Here is an 18,498-nt window from a genome sequence, read left to right as displayed (position 1 = left end):
CGTCGCTCGCCTATTCATCGGGCCGCCGCTGTGCCAAGCTGCCGCCACTACTACTCGCCGCTGACGTATTCATCGGGCCGCCGCTGTGCCAAAGCCGCCGCCACCCTATTCGCCGCTCGCCTATTCATCGGGCCGCCGCTGTGCCAAAGCCGCCGCCACCCTATTCGTCGCTCGCCTATTCATCGGGCCGCCGCTGTGCCAAGCTGCCGCCACTACTATTCGTCGCTCGCCTATTCATCGGGCCGCCGCTGTGCCAAGCTGCCGCCACTCTATTCGTCGCTCGCCTATTCATCGGGCCGCCGCTGTGCCAAGCTGCCACCACTGCTACCCGTTTATTAACATTTCGACTGAACTTTGTGATTTAGTGTTCTTCGTAAAACGTTCTGAACGTGATTTTATTGTGTTTAGTGTAGTGTTTAGTGTTATTTAAGGAAATAAATTTATAACGTTTTAAGAAAATATTTTTGCTTCGCTCTCTCTCTCTTTATGTCCTAACAAATAAATTTTTGTGACGACTCTGGCCCCCGCTGAACCTACCCCAGCTTCAAGGTGAAAACACGTCGTCACACATTTTTCTGTCACAGACTGTAGTTCCCATTACGAACTCTAAATACGTAATTTGAAACAATTCCGGTGAATAATGGCGTTAAAATTATCAAAATGCCGAATTTTGGGAGGTACCGTTATATGGGAGCTATACGAAGACGTGGACCTGCACAAACAATTTTCTGTCATAGGCTGTAGTATTCATTACGAATCTCAAACATCAAATTTGAAACGATTTCGTTGAATTATGTCGCTAAAATCATCAAAATACCGAATATCGGGAGGTACCGTTATATGGGGGCTATATGAAAACGTGGACCTACATGGCCCATTTACGAACTTAACCTGCCTACTGGAAAAATAAACAGGTGTGCAAAATTTTAGCCTTCTATCTCAATTCGTTCGAAAGATAGCGTGATTGCAACAGACAGACAGACGGACAGACAGACAGACGGACAGACAGACAGACAGACAGACAGACAGACGGACTGACATGGCTAAATCGACTTAGAATTTGACGCTGATCAAGAATATATATACTTTGTTGGGTCTGACATGAGTATTTCGAGGAGTTACAAACGGAATGACAAAGTTAATATACCCTCCATAGTATGGTGGAGGGTATAGAAAAAGAATTTGGGCATAAGGGGGCTTCTAACATTTTGTAGTGTTGTAGGTTACCACATGGTCGGCTCCGCTCGGCTATAGCCCTTGCTTACTTGTTTAATATTTGTTGTCTTTTAGAAATATTCCCTCCGAAAACTATTATTTAATTATCCTAAAATTGCACTTTACACTGCCTCACAAATGTAATTATAACCCAAGGTCATCTCTGATTCCTTCAATATCCGATTACATTTGATTTGCATAATTGATAATTTGAATATTGAACTTATTGACTATTGAAATAAATGCCAAACAATACTAAAATAAATAGTATCCTTTCGCATTATAGTTAACTATTAATTTACATTTAATACAATATTTACACAAAACTCTAATTACATAAATAGTTCAAAAGCTAATGCACAAACAAAAATATTTGTTCTCAATTAAAAAAAAATTAAAGCAAAACACAATTACAATTTTTAAATGTAAACAAAACCAAATTGAAGAGCAATTAAATAAAATCACAGAAATATGCAGAATAATTAAATCTGTTCTACATTTCACCAACATTTATGCTGACCCCTAAAGAAGTGGGAGTGCAAAGAGTACCCTTTTGTTTCACCATTTCATGTTCAGTGGAGAGAGAGAGGGAGAGAGAGAGAGAGCATCCATAATAACGCTCGCTCGATTTCATCACCATATCATATATTTAATTTTAATTATGAATAGTATATAATATACAATTTTAATGGTTGTAGCTGCTGTTGTTCTTGTTCCTGCACAACCGAACCGAAGAGTAATTTATTTAATAACCAAAACCAGCATCAAAGGAATTCCATTACAGCATATGAAAGCAATATACGGAAATATCTATCTATATTTATTCATTATTTGTAATGGGAAGGAAATTATGGCGTGTTTTTTGCACTGGAGAATTTTGTGAAAAAATGATGGAGGTCTTAAATTAATGATAAGAGACATGGAGGTTTCCAATATAATAACCAGAATACATTCAGTCTATAGAAATATAGGAGGGAATATACTTGCAAAAGATCAGAAAGTTTATTATTTATTTAAGGCTAGTAGGTCATGCAGGAAAAACAAAAGACCACAAGGTCTTTGCATATCCTCAGCCATACGGCTAGAGAGGGTATATATTATTTGATAGGGCCAAAAAGTGTCTCATCGAAATGACGGTTGGACCAAATCCGTTTCCGTCCGTCTGCCTGTCTGATTGGTGTGCACAATAACTTTCGAAGGGAGTATCCGATTTGGCCTAAACTTGATACATCGAAATATTATTACCAAACTTAAATCGTGTTCGGAGATGGACAACATCCGAAAACTCCTTCTGGTACCTCCCACAAAAAGGTTGGAATTTGCAAAAAATTATTCTTTGCACAAAAAGAGAAAGTATAGTCAGATTTTGCTCCAGGTCAGGTGTGAAAATTTACGATATCGGTCCACTCCATCAAGTACCTTCCCCACAAATGGTCAAAATTTTGATAATTGATAAATAAAATGTGATGTAAGAGTCCGATTGTCTTCAAATGTCGCACATCCCAATATTTATGTTAACCCAAGCTTTGGTGTTAAAATGGAATATATCGGTCCACTTCTTCTGGTACCTCCCCCACCAATGGTCGAAATGGACAATATAGTACCTCAACAACAAAATCCGCCAGGTATCTGAAAAAAAAAATAAAAATATAATTAAACATCGAATTCATCAAAAATTTAACATATCCCCATATTTTTACTACAACATGTTCTAGTGTGAAGATGGAATTTTGAATAACAAATGAAAACAAGTAAGCAAAGGCTATAGTCGTTTGGAGCCGGACATGTGATACCCTACAACACTACAATATGTTCGAATTCCCCTTGTATCCAAATCCATTTAGGAAGATTTTGTTTATGAAATAAAGGCAAAGAGCCCCGCCCAGAGGTTACCCTCTTTTGGCCCGGAGAATTTGTCCAATATTTATGCACTCCATAGTTTTGTAAGTATTCAAAGCAATTTCACACAAAAGTTTTGGTCCATTTTACAGCTAAATATAATAGTCATCCAAATGCTAAATTTCTTCCCCGTCCTTAACTCTCTTCTGATGCAAAATTCCGTGTCGATTAGTTTTCAATTGTGGCTATAGAACGACTACAAAATTAGAAAAATTTAAAATTTTTTAGCCATTTAAATCTCTAAAGGCACATCCTAAGAACAATGGGCTTCAATTCCGACCCTACCCCCATGCAAAATGTCTTGAGGATCGGACGATAATTGCGACATACATATAATACCCTCAAAACTTAGTGTTGGGGGTGTAAAAATTTCGAAAATTCAAAATTGTAAGTCAAATTGAAAAAATCGCATGCGATAAAAAATATGACAAAAATGGAAAAAATGAAACAAATGATATAACTTTTTATACCCTCAGCCCTGTAAGAGTCCGATTGTCTTCAAATTTCACACATCCCAATAATGTTATTAGCCCAAGGTCTGGTGTGAAAATGGAATATATCGGTCCACTTCTTCGGGAAACTCCCTCACAAAGTGTCGAAATTTTGAATACACGTGAAGCTCATAAAACGCCACATTAATTTCCGATTCCATTTAGACTTGGCACATCTCAATATTTCTATCAAAACAAGATCTGTTATAAAGGTGGTATAGATCGAACCATTTCTTCTGGTACCTTCCCCATACTTAGGGTTCAAGATTTTGAAAAACAAAACGCTCAAATAAAGCGAAATAAGCATCCAAATCTCTTCAAATTTCACACATAAAAATTTTTTTGCTAACACAAGATCTGTTATGAAGTCGATATATATCTGCGAATCCCTTCTGGTACTTCAACCACAAAGGGTCAATTTTAAATAATTTTATCTGTCATAACATTCGAAACAATTTAGCAATTCTTTACTACTTGCTATGCTCAAATATTTCTCTCAATAAGAAGCCTGATATGAATCTGACATTTATAGGAATTTATGATTTCGCATAAAATTGGACATAAATATCCTTTCTTGTAATTTAGCTCAATATTTTTTATTTGTGTCAGATGAAGTATAAAAATGGAATATTCCGGTAGACTCTATATGGTACATCACGCATATTTTAACATTTTCTAAAAATTATTACATATCTCACAAAAAGTGAAGGAGTGAGTCAATATAATCCATACCAGGAACGTTGGAATATTTATATCATATTTTTGGGTCTGATACAAAATGGACAATATTGGCCCATTTCTTCGGAACCGGCTCTATAGAGGGTCTAACGTTTGAATAATTGTAACACTAGTCATATATATTTCGATTATTTAATCGAACATAGGCTGAGGGTATATATCTGTCGGCAATACCGACTGATACTTTTTAACTTGTTTATTGGTATATTATCCCGCGATTTTCTTAAATTTTATCCTTTTCTTGAAAGAGACCATTCCGAATTGGTGGGAATTGTGAAAATTGGCCCAGCGGAGCTTGATTTATAAGCAGAATTAATAAGATCAATTCTTTTACATATGTATTGTATCTATTTTGCTATATATCCGATTTATTGGCTATTAGAATCACTGTAATGGTCAGAAGTGATCTTTTAATGTATTTGCGATTTGGCTGGGATTAAAAATATTCGCGGTTTAGTGGAAACTTTCCTATTTTCTTACATAAAAGTTAGGGTCTATTTTACCCGCTAATTATTGTCCGATGGCCGCTCCAAAAACAATAGGGTTATATTCTGACCCTAACCCCACCTCCATTTTCAATTTCCTGAGGATCGGTTCATAATTGCGACCTGTAGCTTGATTACAAATTAACATGGACAGACGGTCAGACGGACGGACGGACATACATAGCTAGATCGACTCAGCTCGGCGAGCTAGGAAGACCCATATATATACTTTCCTATGTGGGAAACCAATATTTCGAGGTGTTACATAATTTTTGGTCCAATCAAACTTGTAGGGTATAAATATCAAATGATCGATTATTTAAATATATTTGACTTGTGTTATGAATATTCAAACTGTTGACCCTTTATGGAGTAGGTTCCAAAGGAATAGGCCAATACTATCCATTTCGTATTGGAGCTAAATAAATATGATATAAATATCATAGACAGGTTTGGACTATGTTGGGTACTTCCTTCACTTTTTATGAGATATGTGAAAATTTTGAAATATCGTAAGGCTCCAGATATAATAGCGAAGTATTCCATCTTCATACTTCATCCAATACAGATAAAAATATTGGTATGGGCAACATTACAAGAAAATCGAACATTTATATTCAATTTTATGCGAAATCATAGATTCCATATTCACCCCAGGTTTTTACTTGAGAAAAATATTTAAATATAGGTAGTTGTAAAGAATCGCTGAATTGTTTCGCAAATTCTGACAGATAAAAATATTGAAAATTGTGACCCTTTGTGGGTGAGATAACAGCCATATATTATCTTCACAACAGATCTTGTGTAAGCAAAAATGTTTGTATGTGTAAAATTAAATAAAAGAGTGGGATGCTTATTTCGCTTTCCTGGAGCGTGTTGTTTTTCCAAATCTTCAACCCTATGTGGGGGAGGTACCAGAAGAAATGGTCTGCTCTCTACAATCTTTATAACAAATCTCGTGTTGATGGAAATATTGAGATGCACCAAGTCTAAATGAAATCGGATTTTAATTTCGCGTTTTATGAGCTTCATGGTTATTCTAAATTTTAAACCTTTGTGGGGGAGGGGAGGTACCAGGAGGAAGGGACTAATATTTCACATTTTAACAGCAGATGTTGTGTTACTAGACATAATGGGATGTGTGAAATTTGAAGAGAACCGCAAGCTTGTGTCGTATTTTATGATCGGTTTTTGTCATTGAAAATTTTGGCTCTTTGGGAGGTACCAAAAGGAATAGTCCGATCTCTGCCATCGTTATAACATATCTTGTTTTATGAGAAATACTGAAATTTTGCGAGTTTGAATGAAATTGCATGTTAATTTCGTGTTTTATGAGCTTCATGAATATTCAAGAGCTTGACACCATGTGGAGGAGGGTGCTGATACTTCACATCTCCGCACCAGAATTTGCGCTAATAAAAACACTGTGAGGTGTGTTATTTTATTTGACCCTTTGGGGGGAGGTACTTGATGGAGTGGATCAATATTGTCCATTTTTGTATCTGACTAAACACTGATGGATATACAAGGATTTGCAAAATGGAAGCAAAATCGGATTATCCTTTCTCTTTCTGTGAATTAGGAAGAAGAGTGGACCGATATTGCCCATCTCCCAACTCAATCCATGTTTGACAAAAATATTACGATGTACCAAATTTGGATCCAATCGAATACTCCATTCGAGAGTAATCGTGGGCAACAGCTAACCAGACAGATGGACGAACACACCCAGATCGACTCCAAATTTAAATCGAAAAATACCGCTCAAATGAAAACCGTTGTATGGAGGCTAAACGAAGACGTGGCCCTACATAAGTAATTTTTGTCATGGGCTGTGGGACCAATTCCGAACTTCAAATAAGAAATTTGAATCTATTTCGGTGAATAATGTCGGCAAATATTATCAAAATACCGAACAAAGGAAGGTTGAGATGAAAAAACTGCAACCAACTTCAGACTGCTGTCATTTCTAAGCCACTCGTTCGACACCTCTTAAAATTATGCCAGTGACAGCTTGTTATGTTGTTAACAAGCGTTCAAAAGCATTTTGGTGAGCATTTTCCAGAAAAAATGTTATTCGCGATGGAATTCAAGCCTGATAGTGCGATTTCTATATATTTGGCTATCGTTAAAGCACTCCATTATCGCTCGTTATCGTGATACTGGTAGCGTAGCCCGACGTCGAGGAAGTGGACGAAAGAAAACAGCAACATCAGCAGAAATGGTTCGAAATGTAAAGAAGCGACTTGGACGAAACCCGCGTCGGAGTGGCCGAAAAATGGCTCGTGAGCTGAACATATCCCAATATTCCCGGCCATAGTGATTGTGTAGGCCGCCGTAACAGCCAATGGTCGCTCTCCGCTAGTATTAATCGCCCGTGGCATCAGAATAAATGCCGAATATTGTGGCGAAAATATTCTGGAGGGTTAATTAAAGCCTTGGGCACGCAAACATTTTGGCCGCAGACCTTGGACATTCCAACAGGATTCAGCACCATCGCACTCAGCTAGCGCCACCCAAGAATGGTTACAAAATGAGATTCCTCGCTTAATTTCCAGCGCTCAATGGTCACCAAAATCTGGAGTATTTTGGAAAGCAATGTTGGCACTAAAAAACACCAAAGTGTCGATCACCTCAGGCAAGCGCTTCGTCGGGAATGGTCCAAAAACCCGCAGAACAACATTCGGGCAGCGTGTGATGGTTTCATTGGCCATTGAAGGTCATAATTCGTGCCAAAGGTGACCAATTAGAACAAATCTAAACTTTTTCTAAAATTTGATGCTATATCCGACATTTTTTGCTTTCATTCAATAAAATTAAAAAAAAAATGTAAAAGTTATGGCCTTTCACTTTGTTGCAGTTTTTTACATCACGCTGTGTGTGGTCTACACCATTCCACTGAATAATGTCGCTAAAATCATCCAAATTTCGAATATCGGTATGTATCCTTATGTGGGCCATATGAAGACTTGGACCTGCATTCACTGTAGTACCCACTACGGACTTAAAACAAGAAATTTTTTACAACTCCATATGAATTAAAAAATCATCAAAATACCGAATATCAGGAGGTATCATTATATGGGGCTATTCGAAATTATGGACCGACATTGCCCATTCTCGGACATAACCTGCCTACTGGAAAATATACATGTGTGCAAAATGTTTTGTATTTTCTTTCAATTCGTTCGAAAGAGAGCATCTCTAAATTGACTTAGAAATTTAGGCTGTTAGGTCTAACATGTGTAGTTCGACAAACGGAATTACAAAGTTAATATGCCCTGCAATGTATGGTGGAGAGAATAATGAGGAAGTTTCTAGTAATTAAGAGACCAGATATTATTTAATCTTCAGAAATCTAAGAGGAAATGTATTTTTGAAAGAGCAGGATGACTGCTATTTTTTAAAGCCTAGTTGATGTTTTCAGAATTCTTCTATCCATAGAAGTCCAGAAGGTCTTTTATCTATAGAAAAACACTGAATCTTCCCTCAATAGAAGAACAGCAATTCTTCCACCCTGCAATGCTGGGTGTTAGAATAGTGAGAAAAGCGTAAGTCCGCTATTACTTATCGTTAAAAATACCCACGGTGTTCTTGGGTCTGAGTAAATAAAAGTTATTTAAATTATGGTATTCGCTGCAGTTTTTGTTGCTTCATTTTCATGCGTATCTCCATAGAAAAAAACGAAAACTTTAATTCATGCAAATGGCAATGCGAAAACTTACACATGCAGTAAACCGATTTCCTCGGAACGTAAAATGGCAATACAAATGAAAAAAACATCATAAAGCCATTTCCTTTATCCGCCTATCTGCATAGCGAATGCATACTACATCGGCTTTTCCGTTCTACACTCTATTTATTCGTTGGATTTTTTGTTTGTATTGTTGCCACTGGTTTTTATGGTCATTTCACTTATTTCTCTCTTTTTGCTTTTTTTCCCCTGCAGAATTTTCAAAATGACTTCATCAGCTGCCCATGCCGATGTAAATCTGTTGCATGCCTCCGTCCTGTCCATGGTCGAGTTCGACGATGACATCTTTGCTGCTGGCCACTGTTTCGATTGGAATGAACATCCATCGCAGGCGGGGCTGTTTTGTCCATTTGCCTATCGTCTACCGCCACCAGATTTGGGTGCAATACTGGCAAAGGACCTATCAATGGAATATCATTATTTGGGCAATACATCGGAGTGGTTTTTTCAGGCGCGTAAAAATGCCGAAAAAGTCATAGCGCAAAATGAACAGTATCTGAAAGGTAAGTGGAAAGCATTTTTTGTTTGTTTTTGTTATTTTTTTTTTAAGAATCAATGAGTTCTTAAGAAGTAAAGAATGGAGGAATCAGAAATGGAAGGGAAGTTTAATAACATGGGTGGTTATAGTTGGTGAAAATATATTTCTTATATCTCCATGTATTAATGGGTAAATAATGGGTCATTAAAGCCCAGGCAAAACGGCTGAAGCTAGAATCTTAAAATTTGGGAGTAGGGGTGAGATAAGACTGGGTTTTTGAAGAATCGTGCTAAATGCCTACTAAAAGTAGTAAATGTCGAACCCATTGGAATTTTGTAAACGGTTTTGGAAATACGTATTTGGATAAGGGAGTGAGTCGAAAGTTTACAATTTGGCTTTGCAATCACCTTTTGGACGATATACAGGGTTGCCCATATTCGACGGACCCATGTTTTTTTTTTTTTTTTTTTTTTTTAATCAAAGAAAAAAATAAAAATTTGGCGGTTGGCAATGTTAATCATTTAATTTGTTCCAAGTAGATTTGTTTACATCAATTTTTGAATATGATATCTATCAAATGGCCGCCTCTGGCGTTGATGACGTATTGTGCCCTTTTTGCTGCATTTTCCATCGTTTTTGCCAACATTTCGGCCGGAATAGCGGCTATTTCTTCTCGAATGTTGTCCTTGAGCTCTTCTACGGTCCTTGGCTTGTTAACGTAAACCTTTGACTTCAAATATCCCCACAAGAAGAGGTCAGGCGGCGTCATATCGGCAGAACGCGGTGGCCAGTCCAAATCATCACTTTTCGACATCAAACGGCCCGGAAACAAATTCTTCAGAAAATCGATTGTTATGCGACTTGTGTGCGGTGGAGCGCCGTCTTGTTGAAATCAGAACTGCCTCATACGCTTTCGACGAATAATTGGCATCACAAAATTGGTCATCATGTCGCGATAACGCTCCTGATTGATGGTAATAGCATGGTCATTTTCATTTTGGAAGAAAAACGGCCCAATGACCGTTTTCGTGACTTTTTCGTCATGAAGAGGCACTTCTTGAATCTCCTGCGGATTTTCAGTGGCGTAAAAACGGCAATTTTGCTTATTTACGGTCCCATTCAATGTGAAATGGGTTTCATCGGACATGATAATTTTGTTCCAAAATTGCTCGTCATCTTCGGCCATTTCGATGACTCTTTGGGCCCATTCCAATCGACGAGGCTTGTCCGCAGGCAATTTTCTTTGCGTCAATTGAATTTTGTACGGGAACAAATGAAAATCAATGCGAATAATCCGTTGTAAAGTGGACCGAGCCATGCCCAACTGCTGGGAACGGCGTTTTTGGGATGTTCTTGGGGACCTCTCAACACTGGCTCGTACGGCAGCGATATTCTCGGCCGATCGCCTTGGTCGACTTTTATATGGCCTCTTCGGATTGGAAAGAGCCTTACCAGTCGAAAATTTTTCGTATAAACGCTTAATGGTGTTCTTAGAAGGCGCACTTCTCACATTTTTTAATGTTTTAAAAGCACGTTGAGTTTTCACAATTGACTTCTTCTGTTGAATGTAAATTTCAACTATTTCAGAGCGCTCGCGTGGCGTGTATTGGTTCATGGTAAAAATCTGCTTGGACTAACGCTTCAAACGCGGTATGTCATTAAGCGATGTGACATCTCTGTCAAAAGTTATGGCTTTGCCAGATGGGTCCGTCGAATATGGGCAACCCTGTATGTTTTGGAAATAGGTACAAAAAAGTATGAAAAGTGATAGGTAGTTTTAATTTAAATAATGTAGGTAGTTCCAGTGAATAATGTCGATAAAATCATCTAAATACCGAATATCGGGGGTACCATTATATGAGTGCTATACGAAGACGTGAACCTGCGCAGACAATTTTCTGTCGTAGGCTGTAGTACCCATTACAAACTTCAAATTCCAAATTTCATTCAAACATTTCCGGTGAATAATGCTGCTTAAATCACCAAAATACCGAAAAAAGGGAGGTACCATTACATGGGGGCTATACCAAAACGTGGACCTACATGACCCATTTTCAATACCAAAAGTCCTGCAGACATAATGCACAATTAAGTAAAATTTTATAAACCTACTTCATTTCGTTGGGAAGCTAGAGTGATTTATGAATGATAAACTTAACATACCCTCTATACTATGATGGAGTGTATAACTAGAATTGAATCCACTCCAAGCGAAGCGGTTGTATTCCTTTCTCGCTTTACATTGCTCTAAATAGAGAATAAAATTGACAATCGAAGAGAGAGATTGGATTCGGTTCTCATTATTAACAAGTAAGCAAAGGCTATAGCCGTGCGGGGCCGACCATATGATACCCTACAACACTACAATATGTTAGAAGTCCCCTCATGCCCAAATCCATTTTTTAAGATTTTGCTGTCAAAATTAGCATTTTGACAAGGGACATTTGCCCAATATTTATGCACTCAGTCGGACTGATAGTTGTTGTAATCCATTTTACAGCTAAATATAATCGCATGGTCATCCAAAGTGCCAGAATTGTTCTCTGTCGTTAACTCTCTTCTCAGGCGTGTCGATTGGCTTCAATTGTGTGATCGCAAAAACATTTCTGTTTTTGGTTAATTTGAACCCCTAAATATCTTGCAATCATCTCCACAACCAAGAAGCCCCTCCGTACCTCATCTATATGACTTGCTTGTCTACGATATTTGGCTATATTCGTCAACGAAATCAGCATAAAAAAGCCAGAAGTTCGCCTTTTGTGTATTTCGGATATCGCCTGTAATTAATGCTGGTATTTTTTCACACAAAATTAGTGGTCTATGTACCCGCTGTCCTAAACTCTAACTTTATGCGAGATTTCGTGTCCTTTGGTTTCCATTTGTGACCTTTATAATGGCTGCAAAATCTGGAACATTTTTAGTTGTTGGTCCATTTCAACCCTAATTTGTGCGGACATCTTTTAAAAAAATAGGCCTAGCCCTTCTGAGCCCAACGCTACCCTTGTGAAAATTTTCGTGAGGATCGAACGATATTTGCAATACTTATATAAGATCCCCAACCTGTGTTGTAAGGTGAAAAAATATTACAAAATATTATAAGTCAAATTGAAAAAATCGCATGCGATAAAAATATGAAAAATAAAAAAAATGTAGATTTTACTATTTTATTTCAAGAGGGCATTCTGAATTGACAAAATTTGTCAAAATCGGTCCAGCCATTCTAAAGATATAAGCATTTTAACTAACATCCCCTTCCTTTGTATATACACATTGTATATATTTCGCTATATATAACCGATATATTTACTATCGGCATATACGTAACGGTCAGAATTGACCTGTTCGTCTATTTGTGATTTCGTCGGGATTAAATATATTCGCGGTTTAATCAAAAAAATAACTTTTATTTAACACAAATGTTGTGGCCTATTTCACCCACTAAATATTACCCGATGACCATGAAAATTGGAAGTCTTCTGCCCAGAAATAAGCTCTAGCCCCATGCAAACTTTTGCGTCGATTGGTCTATAATTGCGACCTGTAGAGCAACTACAAAATCAAGAATTTTTTCAGTTTTGGTCCATTAAATATTATGCGATCATCTCCAAAATAAATGGGGTTCTATTGTGACCCTAGCCCCACCTCCATTCTAAATTTTGTGAAGATCGGACCATAATTGCGACCTGTAGAGTGATTACAAATTAACATGGACGGACGGACGGACGGACATACATAGCTAGATCGACTCAGCTCGGCGAGATAGGAAGATCCATACATACTTTCCTATGTGGGAAACCAATATTTCGAGGTGTTACATAATTTTTGGCCCAATCAAACTTATAATACCCCCAACACATAGTGTTGTAGGGTATAAAAACATTGATCCTCCGAGCAGGATCCAGAATAGAATTGACAATCGACGAGGGTGATTGGAATTTATTCTCATTTTCATTGGTCCTTCGAGCCGGATAGAGAATAGAGTTGACAATCGAAGAGGGAGATTGGGCTCTATTGTCATTTGCACCAGGCTTCAATGGAATCGCTGACTTGTTTCACAAGTTATGAAAGAGTTAAGTATTTAGAATTGTGATTGTGTGTATGGGAGGTACCACAAGGGGTAGGCCGATTGCTATCATCTACACAGCATATCTTGTGTTAGTAGAGATATTGAGATGTCTAAAAAGAATCGGACGCTTATTTCGCATTTTAGGGCGTTTTGTTATTAAAAATTTGATGCCTCTGTGCGGAAGGTATCAGAAGGAGTAGATAGATATACCTCATCTTCACACCAGATCTTGTGTTAATAGAAATATTGAGAAATTTTAAGAAAGTCGAATGCTTATTTCTCTTTTTATTAGAGATATAATTATTCCAAATTTTGAACCGTTGTGGAGGAGGTACCAGAAGGTGAGGTGCGATCTCTACCATTTTTATAAAAGAGCTTGTGCTAATAAAAATATTGAGATGTACAAAGTTTGAATGGAATCGGATGTTAATTTCGCGTTCTATGAGCTTCATGGTATTCAAAAATTTGACCCGTTGTGGGGGTGGTACCCGAAGGAGTGAACCAATATATTCCATCTTCAAACCAGACTTTGGTCAATTAAAGTATTTTGATGTATTTTAATGTGTGTAATTCGAAGACAATCGAACACTTATATCACAATTTATAAGAACTATAATTAATCAAAAATGCTACCCTTTCTGATATTGTCCATTTTCGCACCTGACTTTGCAATGAGGCAAATATTAGGATTTGCAAAGGGGGAGCAAAATCGGATTTTCATTTCCCTTTCTGTGCATTAATATGTTATAACGAATGTTTTGGCCTTTTGGGGGGGGGGGGGAGGTACCAGAACGTGTGGACCGATATAACCCATCTCCGAACACAATCTCGGTTTGATAATAATATTACGATGTACCAAGCTTTAATCAAATCGGATACTTCCTTCATGAGTTATCTTGTGCATCAACTAGACAGACAGACGGGCGAACGGACATCGCTAGATCGACTCCAAATTCAAAGATATCCCATGATATATATCCTCCCCAGCCATAATGCTGAGGGTATAAAAAAGTAAATAGAGTCAATATTTATGGATATATTTTCAAGCATAGTCGAAGCTAAATATGTGGATGTTTTAAACATATCACTTTCAAGGGCCGAAGTTTTAATACTCCTAACCATTTTGAAGCAACTTGAAAAATTTCCAATTTTTTTTTTTTTTAAATTCCGCTCAAAGGGAAACCGTTAAATGGGGGCTATACGAAGACGTTGTTCGGCATAAGTAATTTTTTGTCATCGGCTGTAGTACCCATTACGAATATTAAATACGAAATTTGAAACAATTCCGATGAGCTTAAAATACGACATTTAAAGCGATTCCTGTAAATAATGTTCCTAAAATCATCAAAATACTGAATATCAGGAGTTATCGTTATATGGGGGCCATGCGACGACGTAGATATGAATACGCAATTTTTTTGTCTTAGGTACAGGGTTGCCCACATTCGACGGACCCATCTGGCAACGCCATAACTTTTGACAGAGATGTCACATCGCTTAATGCCATACCGCGTTTGAAGCGTCAGTCCAAGCAGATTTTTACCATGAACCAATACACGCTATGCGAGCGCTCTGAAATAGTTGAAATTTACATTTAACAGAAGAAGTCAATTGTGAAAACTCAACGTGCTTTTAAAACATTAAAAAATGTGAGAACTGCGCCTTCTAAGAACACCATTAAGCGTTTATACCAAAAATTTTCGACTGGTAAGGCTCTTTCTAATCCGAAGAGGCCATATAAAAGTCGACCAAGGCGATCGGCCGAGAATATCGCTGCCGTACGAGCCTGTGTTGAGAGGTCCCCAAGAACATCCCAAAAACGCCTTTCTCAGCAGTTGGGCATGTCTCGGTGCACTTTACAACGGATTATTCGCATTGATTTGCATTTGTTCCCGTACAAAATTCAATTGACGCAAAAATGTTGCCTGAGGACAAGCCTCGTCGATTGGAATGGGCCCAAAGGTCCGTCGAATATGGGCAACCCTGTAGTGCCCATTACGAACTTTAAATACGAACTAGTTCCGGTAAAATAAAATGTCGTTAAAATCGTCATGATGCCGAATATCGGAGGGATACCGTTGTATGGGGTATATACGATATAGTGGACCTATATAGACAATTCTCTTCCAGGGGGTAAAGTACTCCGGAGGAACTTCTTGTGTACATTTTCAGACAATTACTTTGAAGATTTGTGCTACAATCATTAAAATACGGAATATCGGGAGGTACCGTTATATGGGTTAGGTTTTTCGATATGATTCTACTTATGATTTTATACATTGCTCCCAATTTAATAGATTGAGTACCTTAAATTCATTTCGATTTCTCACTATCATCATTATCCTTACCAACTTTAAAACACTACCATTTCTTTACTTTAAATATTCCGATAACGTTCTCCATTAATGGTCCCATGAATAGACCAATATCCCACCTATTATTATGTGTTTCAAATAAGAATCCAACACCCTCCATCTCCACTAACTCTTTTAATAAAAACCGTTACCCTATCAATTTAAGTCAATTGCTTCTATGGCCCTCGAGTAAATTATTATTTACGTGAACAAATTTAGGGCCAGCACTTTTCTACACCAAAAGACAATCCTAGACTGTTTTTTTCCATTCTCACAAATAAAAAAAAAAAATAGCAAAACCGGCAAACTCAATCTATTGGTCAAGTAATTTTTGAATTGATAGCAAAAATGGTCCTTCCATTAATATTCATGCGGCATAGTGAAAGGTAAATAAACTTGAGGGTAAATAAAATAATTTTAAGAGGGGAATGGGGAGAGAAGTTTTGTTCACTTTGTTTGAATTTGGGGAACATTTATTTTGGTAAGGGGTTGTGGATGTAGTAGTTTAAAGGTATTTCATAAACGATTGGCTTCGATTCTTTTTTCTCTTTAAAAATTTTGTGAATTGTCCTATGATAATTGAATTGTCGTCTTTGAAAAGAAAGAAACTTCAGGGGAATATCTAAATATATGAGAAGTTAAGAATACAAAAAAAGTAAATTTAAATAGAATTAAATAGTTGAATAAAATTTAGGCAATATTCCAAAAAAAAAAAAAAACAACTTTAAAATGTATAATAAACTAATGAGTAAGCTATGTGGCAGCTAGAAATTAAGAGAAGATAACGGAGATTCTTACAATATTTCAAAATTTTTTTAAGTTTCAATAGGAATTTCAATGACTAATTTGTATACCCTACAACACTATGTGTTGGGGGTATTATAAGTTTGATTGGGCCAAAAATTATGTAACACCTCGAAATATTGGTAAGCAAAGTATATGTGGATCTTCCTATCTCGCCGAGCTGAGTCGATCTGAGTCCGTCCGCCGTCTGTCCATGTTAATTTGTAATCACTCTACAGGTCGCAATTATTGCCCGATCTTCACGAAATTTAGAATGGAGGTGGGGCTAGAACCCTAAATGGACCAAAAACAAAAAAAATTCCTGCTTTTGCAGTTGCTCTACAGGTCACAATTATAGACCAATCGAAGCGGAAGTTAGCACGCAGCTAGGGCTTAAGGCTGGGCATGAGCCGTCCAATTTTGATGGTCATCGGGTAATAGTGCGTGGGTTAAATAGACCATAACATTTGTGTTAATTAAAAGTAAAATTTTCCATTAATCCCGGCGAAATTACAAATAGATGAACAGGTCAATCCTGTCCGATACGTAGATGCCGACAGTAAAAATATCGGATATACATAGCGAAATATGTACAATGTATATACAACAAGTAAAAAAGCTGTAAGTTCGGCCGGGCCGAACTTTAAATACCCTCCACCATTTGGAACAAATTTGGCAATTTCCAAAAAAAAAAAAAAAAATAATAATAATAACAATAGTAAAATCCGTTAAAAATTCTGTTAAAATATTAAAAATACCGAATGCCTATACGACGACGTGGACCTGCATAGGCACCTTTTGTCATAAGTTATCACAAAATTTAAATGCGAAACTTGAAGAAAAATCTGTTTATAATCTATGTTAAAAACGGTAAAAGGGCTGAATTCGAAGTTACAAATGTATCTAAAAGCATCAAAATATCGAATATAGGGGGTACCTTTATATGGGGGTTATACGAAGACGTGGTCCTACATGGCCCATTTTCTGTTTTATGCTGCAGTATCTATTACAAACTGCAAGTACCAAATTTGGAATGATTCCGTTAAATAATGTCGCTAAAATCATCAAAATACCGAAATATCGGGGGGTACCGTTATATGGGAGCTATATGAAGACGTGGACCTACATGGTCCATTTACGAACTTAAACTGCTTACTGGCAAAATATACACGTCTGCAAAAATTTAGCCTTCTATCTCAATTTGTTCGAAAGATAGCGTGATTACAACAGACAGACGGACGTGGCTAAATCGTCTTAGAATTTTACGCTGATCAAAAATATATATACTTTGTTGGGTCTGACATAAGTATTTCGAGGAGTTACAAACGGAGTGACAAAATTCATATTCCCTCCATAGTATGGTGGAGGGTATAAGAAGGAAGGGGATGTTAGCTAGAATGCTTATATCTCAAGAATGGCTGGAGCGACAAATTTGACAAATTTTATCAATTTAGAATGCCTATTTGGCATAAAAGAATTAAATCTAAAAAAATCGCATAAAAAGATGTCAATAATGATTTAAATATAGATTTTGTGACTTTTTTTATTTTTTCATATTTTTTATCGCATGCTATTTTTTCACATTGACTTCTAATATTGAAATGTACATTTTGTAATATTTTTTCACCTTACAACACAGGTTGGGTTTATTATATACAGATTGCAGTAATCGTCCGATCCTCACGAAATTTTTCACAAGGGTAGGGTTAGGCTCAGGAGGGCTAGGCCTATTGTTCTCAAAGGTGTCCGCAATATGTTTAGGGGTTGAAATGGACTAAAAACTAAAAATGTTCCTGATTTTGCAGCTGTTATAAAGGTCACAGAAACCAAAGAATACGAAATCTCTAATGAAGTTAGAGTTTAGGACAGTGAGTAGAATGGACCACTACTTTTGGGTGAAAAAAATACCAACATTTCCATTTTAACGAAACGCTGAAATAGCTTGCAGGCAATATCCAAAATACACAAAAGGCGAATTTCTGGCCCTTTTTTTTGCTGATTTTGTTGAGGAATATGGCCAAATATCGTAGACAAGCAAATCATATAGATGAGTCTAAAGATGGGCCTCTTTCTGTTGGAGATTATCGCATAATATTTAGGGGTCCAAATAAACCTAAAATAGAAAAAAAATTCCTGATCACACAATTGAAGCTAATCGACACTCCTGAGAAGGACAGGGAAGAGTTTTAGCATTTTGGATGACCATTGGATTATATCTAGCTGTAAAATGGACCG

General features: G+C 37.1%; 1 protein-coding gene across 1 annotated transcript in view; it reads left to right on the top strand.

The window, feature by feature from the left end:
* The window catches only part of LOC101887341 (uncharacterized), a 465,336-nt gene that overhangs the window by 251,569 nt on the left and 195,269 nt on the right, over positions 1 to 18,498 (top strand). Inside the window, exon 3 of the mRNA XM_059130821.1 lies at positions 8,778 to 9,085. Within this exon, the coding sequence (XP_058986804.1) occupies positions 8,778 to 9,085 (308 nt within the window). The remainder of the gene's footprint in view (positions 1 to 8,777; positions 9,086 to 18,498) is intronic.

This window comes from Musca domestica, unplaced genomic scaffold (genome assembly GCF_030504385.1).
Source record: "Musca domestica strain aabys unplaced genomic scaffold, Musca_domestica.polishedcontigs.V.1.1 8, whole genome shotgun sequence".
In the NCBI taxonomy this organism is placed as follows: Eukaryota; Metazoa; Arthropoda; class Insecta; order Diptera; family Muscidae; genus Musca; species Musca domestica.
The sequence above is the reverse complement of the archived record's forward strand: the minus strand, read 5'-3'. Positions and strand labels throughout refer to the sequence as shown.